General features: G+C 30.6%; 1 protein-coding gene across 2 annotated transcripts in view; it reads right to left on the bottom strand.

The window, feature by feature from the left end:
- Positions 1 to 1419: 1419 nt before the first annotated feature.
- The window catches only part of LOC107452601 (5-hydroxytryptamine receptor), a 141693-nt gene continuing 136246 nt past the window's right edge, over positions 1420 to 6866 (bottom strand). For both annotated transcript variants that reach the window (XM_071187889.2, XM_071187888.2), the window contains one exon: positions 1420 to 2716. In XM_071187889.2, the coding sequence (XP_071043990.1) occupies positions 1557 to 2690 (1134 nt within the window). In that variant the 5' untranslated portion in view covers positions 2691 to 2716 and the 3' untranslated portion in view covers positions 1420 to 1556. The remainder of the gene's footprint in view (positions 2717 to 6866) is intronic.

The following is a 6866-nucleotide window of genomic DNA, read 5'->3' as shown; positions in this document are numbered from 1 at the left end:
TGATTCTTGATTAACTTACTAGATCTTATGCCATTAAACATTCCAGTCAATTTAATTCAATTGTCTTAGAGTAATTAATCATCTTTTTACTTTGTTGACATTGAAATATAAAAGACGACGGTAACTTTAACTGCGATTTTCCGACTTTATCTATTTTTCTCGGAGCAACACTTCATCCAAACTGGATGAAGTACTTTAAAAACATTTGATGGTAAAACTCAATTTAATACTAATTCGAACAGTGTATTTCTGATTTTAAAACAGTTGTTTTGATTAAGTTACCCAGAATTTAACCCAGTTGCATAACTTTTAACACAGTTTAAGGCGCTTTAGAGCCATAAACGTGGTCACTTACGCAAACAATTTGCAACTCTAACCCAAACTGAGTTATAGATATTTATTTTGCATTTTATTTAAGCTTTTTACTTAAGCAATTTGCTTTAAAACCATGTGCTTGGAGCAGCATGTGCTTTTTGGACCCATATGCAATGAAGTTTTACATTTTAAATTTGCATTGTGATTTTAAGTAATTTTTGAGGGTTTTTAGGTCTTTTTTAACAATGCATTTCTTTCTTCGTACAATTTCTATGTATTTGGTGAGGGTTTAGTATCCATTACAGGAGTTGTTTGAAGCTCGGAATCAATTTATCGATTACTGTATTGATTTAACCTTCTGTAATTTGGGACACTTTTCCTAGCATGCATAATATTAAGTTTAATAGTTTTTAATACGTATAAAGTCAAACTTCTGAACTTGCCATTCGCGTTTCATTCCCTCCAATCAATTTACTTCAAAAAATTTAAAGAATCAATTATGTTTTTTATTCATAGTTTTTTCGAATTAAATGAGTAATCTCGTATTTTTTTCAATCCTGTTATAGACTTTGTGCCATTAAAGTGGCCGCTTTTCGCAAACTAGTGGCCGAAGTTTTGTCACGAGTAACATGGTAAGTATTAATAACTATTTGCTAGCAAGTTAACAGTCCACCCAGAGGAATTGCCCGCGTATGTGAAACCATCCATTTATTAACCAAGTGAAAGTTAAAGATTGTTTAAACTAATGGTCATTTTTATTTTGAACTATTAGCTAGTTAGAAAGTGAAAAGCAATGAAATGAGTGAGGTAAGAATTAAAAGAGCAAAGACTGTATTGGTAATACCCCACTTTCAACTAGTTTTGGTAATTAATAGCATTATAGTGAGATTTTAAAAAATATTATAAGCTATTATTAAATTAAATAATTTTATTAACTAGACTAACTGATTTAATGTTATGTATGAGGTTAGTTGTTTAGTTCATTGTAATAAAAGTGCTGACCTTAATATATAATGTGTAAATTTCCTGTTGCACAGAAAGCTCCATTAAATGACTCACTGCTATTAAACTCCACAGAAAATTATATCAATATAAAACGGAAGGTTAGAGAGTGCAAAGAAAAATATTTAATACATCATACATGAAGAATGCTTAAGAAACATAGATGCATATATATCACACACAAATACGTATAATTTTACATCAATCACAGTTACATAAGCAGTGAGAAGTGCACCTGTTTACAAATGACAAGAAGAAAAATAGAGCTGTTTAAAAGCCATTCGAAAATCGGGGCTAAAAACTGTGTAAATAACTGGGTTGAGCATTGAGTTGGCATAACCAAGCCACAGAGCAAAACTAAAAAGCTCATTACTTGGCTGACAGGTTTCGCACAGAGGCATAAGCAGTGCCATAGTGAAAAAGGGAAGCCAGCATACAACAAAAACGCCAGTTATCACGGTTAGAGTCTTAGCTGCTCTTCTTTCTCTTTTTGTTCGCATATTAACTCTTCTTCTTTTTTTCAATCCCTCTTCTTTAGTATGATTCCATAAAAGATCTTCCGAGCGACTAGCTTCACTGGGATGGGATGATGAAGTAGTGGTAGAAATCAATGTCATCTCTGTCACTAGAGATGCCATGACAGTAGCAGAAACCAAACGCGAGTCAGCACACGACCCAGGTTTATTTCGAATCCTTTTTTGTGCAACACGAAATATTCTCCAATAAAGCAGAAGAATAACAACCAGGGGAACATAGAATGTTGCGCAGGTTGCAAATAGTTGGTACCCAGGATCTTGACTTATCAAACAGCGTTTTTCAGTAAGTATGCGAGTTTCATGCAACTGGTCTTTCCAACCTACAAGTGGAGCAATAGAAACTATAAAAGAAACAAACCATACTAGCGTAATGGTTAAACCAACGTGCCAAGATTGTCTTTGGCGTACATAATCTATGTCTGTAACCGCCCAATATCTATCGACAGCAATAGCTACTAGATGTAAAATGGATGCTGTACAGCAAAGCACATCGCAGCATGTCCATATATCGCACAGCTCCCTGCCTAGATTCCACTCCCGATGAACTTCATAGACTGCTCCTAATGGCATTACAAGACATGCTACTAAAAGATCAGCGACTGCAAGAGATAGCACCAAGCAATTTCCTTTGGTTTGTAAGTTTCTTTCTCGAGTTATAGCGATTATCACAGATGCATTTCCTATTATAGTTACTAAAATTAGTAACGCAAGTGCCATGGATAAAACAGCATCTGAAGCGACACTGGAATCATCTCTGGTTATGTTGCTTCTGTTAGAGCTGTTAAGATAGAGCACAGTATCAAACGTCAAGTTGTCATAAATATCACTAGAATTCATGTTTGTGATGTATCTGAACACAAGACCTATAAAATAAAAAATATAGTTAGAAAAAAATGGCTACAAAACATTTGCAAAAATTCCAATGCGTTTAAAAATAGTAAAGAATATTTCTAATTAACCCACTCAATAAAAATTTTCCAAAACATTTAATATTTAATCTCCCCAAAATTTATATAATCTGCCAACGTAAAACCAACATTGTCTTACCTTTTTGGTAGCTTTATTTTAAATTAGAGTTTTTTAGATGAAACTTGCAATCGTAACGTGTTCACTTAACGGACCTGTGCCTAATTGCACCATCTGCAAAAACCCACTAACCTTAAAGCACATTTTGTGCCTGTGTTCTAATTTTAAAAATAAGAGACGACAATGCCTTAAGTGTGAGTATCCTGAATTATCGACATTATTGGAAACGATTCACAGAGAAACGTTACTGAAGACTTACTTAGAGACACTGAATAATTGCAAAACTTTTAAACCAGACTCTTAATTTTGATCAAGTGTTGAGTGCGGTATAGCCACGTTTGGCTCTTGTGCAGTAAGTTAAAAGCTAACTAACCTTACATTTTGGTGTTTCCAAAGTGCTTGCTTTCTGATCTGCTTCAAAGTTTGTTTAGCTGAACATGACTTTATATGGTATAACTAGGCTTAAAAAACTAATTATATGAAAAAGAAAAAAAATTATTGAGAATCATAGTTACAATTTAAATTTAATGAAATTTTCTGTTTCGATTTTTCATTTAATTACTAAGTTATAACCTATGTTTTTGTTAAAACAAGTAAAACAATGACACTTTAGCATCCATAAATATTTTCGGTGTTTTTCTTCCTACTCAGTATTCAGTATACATTGCACCCACACAGTACTTATTAAGTTTGCTAAAACAATAGGAATATATTCAATACTTTAAAAAAATTACCTAGAATTTGGCATAGTATAGCATGTCTGATTCCTGTTCTAAGAAATATTAACTAACCAACCCACACAGTACTTTTATCTCTAGGTTTAATGGCAGATTCTTGTGTTTTTTTATTGCAGTAATTGGTTTCATTTTAACTATTTTCTGTATTATTACACAATTATTTAAAGAAATGGCTAGTTAAAATCATAACAGGGTTAACCAAAAAGTTTAAAACCAAGAAGCTGGCAATTTTAACAAGAGAACCTGTAATTTATACCAAGTTTATGGTGTGCTATAACCATTTCTGCTTCATGAGCTAAAAACTACAAACCTAACTAAAAAATATAATTACAAAAGATTTTACGATTAGGACTATGTAAGATAATAAGATTTATTTATAAAAATAAGCTTGCATTGCAATCACGGTAAAATTTATCTTTTCAATTTTCTTAAGTCAATGTCTTTGTGCCATTAACTACGTTTGGATTCTATGGATAGTCACTTACTTCAACGGAATTGATTCCTTGAGGATTTGTTTCGCAATGTGACAGGAGACTTGTATCTGGCTCCTTTAAATTCTATATTTAACACAATTTATTGTCAATACTATTAAATTATCAAAGAATGTAAAGTTTATTAGTTAAAAAAAATTGTGGAATAATAAAAATATTTAAATATAGTTTACAATTTGAGTTTCAATTTTAATCAAATTTACGTTTAAAATGAAAAAAGTATGCATAAATATTTAAAAGAGGCGTAGTAAATTGAATTTTTCAATACTTTTTGCACGGAAATAGGTAACTTATAAAGCTATTTAGCATAAAAAGATTTTAAAAAAAATTCAACAAATTTTAAATAAGATCCGGAAAAATTCTACCAATTTTAAATAAGATACGGAATATACGGAATAGATTAAATAAGAAACGGATGGCACAATTGTTTCTTAAAGAATTCCTTTCAATTTGAAATGACGAACTGTTTTTCACAATTCATTAAACTCATGTAAAAATACTTGAAGAATGAGACCTTAGTTTAATTAATTACAACAACCGCATCCATCTTCAACTGACTGAGACACTCCCACCCACATAAGAAACTCTTCTTCAAAACATTTCAGAATAAGTCCTTTTTGGGAAAGTAAATATCATCACTGGAGAAAAATGCTTTAATTTCTAGAAATAACAAACCCGTTATTTTATACATGATTAGAAAAGAGATGATTTCGATGCTGCAAAAAGAAGAATGACTCGAGGCTAAAATAAATTTTTAATTAACATCGAATTAAGTTCGAGAAAAATGACTTATTTCGGTTTAATGTTCATTAACTTTAGTAAGTAAATAAGTTTTGTCTCGTTTTTATCTGTCGAAAATTGATAACTGTAAAAAGAAAAATAAATTGAAAAAATTAATTTGTATTTTTATGTGTATTTTTGATTGCTAAGAGATAGCTTAGTACAGCTTTTAATTAGTAAATATTTAAATTTGTATAAGAGAAGTATTTTAGTGTAAATAATCATTTTTCTACAATTAAAATAATTCCATTTAACATGCTCTTTTTTTAATATTATTCTATGAAACTTCGCATCTAATCTAATTCAATGCTTGATCTCGATTACTCTAGATAACTAATTTAAATTAATGTTATTCTGTAACTAATCAAACGATTCGCAGACAAACAACTAAAACGTATAGATGCTTCAGAAATTAGAGAAACTTTCTGGAAAACTCTTACATTTTTATTAAAATATAGATACATAATAAAATTTAACATTTGCAATGTTTGAAGACGTTAAAGTATGAAATAATACTTAAACTTCTCAAAACTAGTAAACGGCAAAACAAGTATTTTGCGAGTCATAAATCATCTAGGGCTAAATTTTAGAACGGAATTAAAGAAAAAAACGTACACAACAAAAATTTTTGAAATATAACTTTGTTTAAGAAATATTTTATTTCAGAATTTGATATTACTTTGTGAACATATTAATTTGAGCTCAATATTTAGAATCGAGATATTTTCCCGTATTTCGAATTTAAGTACGTTGTAACATTTGAATTGCTTTTAATTTATAATATTTAATCAAAAGTTTTTGAATGAAAGGTATAGCTTCTAAAATTTCTAAAAAAACTAATTTAAAATTCACAAGGCATCAAAGGAATTCACGAGAACTGTTTTCCACGTACCACGCACAGTTCAGCTAGTAATTGTTTTTTCTTACAAATCCTAATTTCAAATAACCTTTCGATTTATTAGAGACTGTTCGGGTAGCCTACTCCTCAATACAACACGTGTAATGCTCCTATAATGATTCGTTATATTTTGATAATGTGTCGATGTTTTAACCGACATCGTCTAACTTTTTTTTTCTACGTTTTTGCAAACATCTTATCATCTTTGTACCACTTTACTTACTTCGCGCGTTTTATACTGTACTCATACCTTTTATTTGATTTTATTCATACCATTTATCTGATCTTATTCACTTACTAGTACTGTTTTATCAGATATAATTGAGCAACACTTAAAATTTTGTTTGTACTTAGGCTTTCAAACTGTTTTACCGTTTTGTGTGGCTCAGCATGTCCTCATTTGGGACTTGCGCCATTAATCCCTACATTCGATCAATCAATCAATCGATTTATTGAGGAACAGAATTTTCTACAAGCATTTATGTCTTATTGAACGCTTGAAGTTTTAATTTTCTTTTTTTTTATTCTCGTAAAGAAACAATTTGTGCACTACTTCAATAATTTAATAAAATAGAATTAAAAAAAAATGGAATGCAAAAGTGATGATGGGATAAAAATACTTCGAAACTAATGAAAATAAGTACAGGAAATTTTAGAAAACTTTTATGATTTTTTTTATTTCACCATATTTCACTCTTTTTTTCCCCCCACAAAGAGACTAAAATTTAAGTTTACAGCTTTATTCATCTATAGAAGTATTCATCATCATGATGAATTCCCTTGTATTGAAAATGTTAGATATTCGCCCTAACTCGTTAAGTAGCATATGAATAAAATATCATTCCATTTTCCCTGCCATGCGTTAATTTTCCCTTCTTTACTACGACATCCCCCAGAGGCACACTCTTCTGTGACTGCTATGCCATACCCGGATCCACGAACTGGACTTTAACATTCTTTTACTTTTCTCTTGCAACGGTCTTGTTTTGAATTTCCAACTTGCCAATAAAATGTACATAGAGTAAGTGAGCGAGTATTATTTCACTTACTTTTAAACACTGATTATCATTTACAGATTTCA

Source organism: Parasteatoda tepidariorum, chromosome 11 (genome assembly GCF_982258835.1).
Source record: "Parasteatoda tepidariorum strain Cologne lab strain chromosome 11, Ptep-v5.0, whole genome shotgun sequence".
Lineage (NCBI taxonomy): Eukaryota > Metazoa > Arthropoda > Arachnida > Araneae > Theridiidae > Parasteatoda > Parasteatoda tepidariorum.
This window is presented reverse-complemented; position numbering and strand designations above follow the sequence as displayed.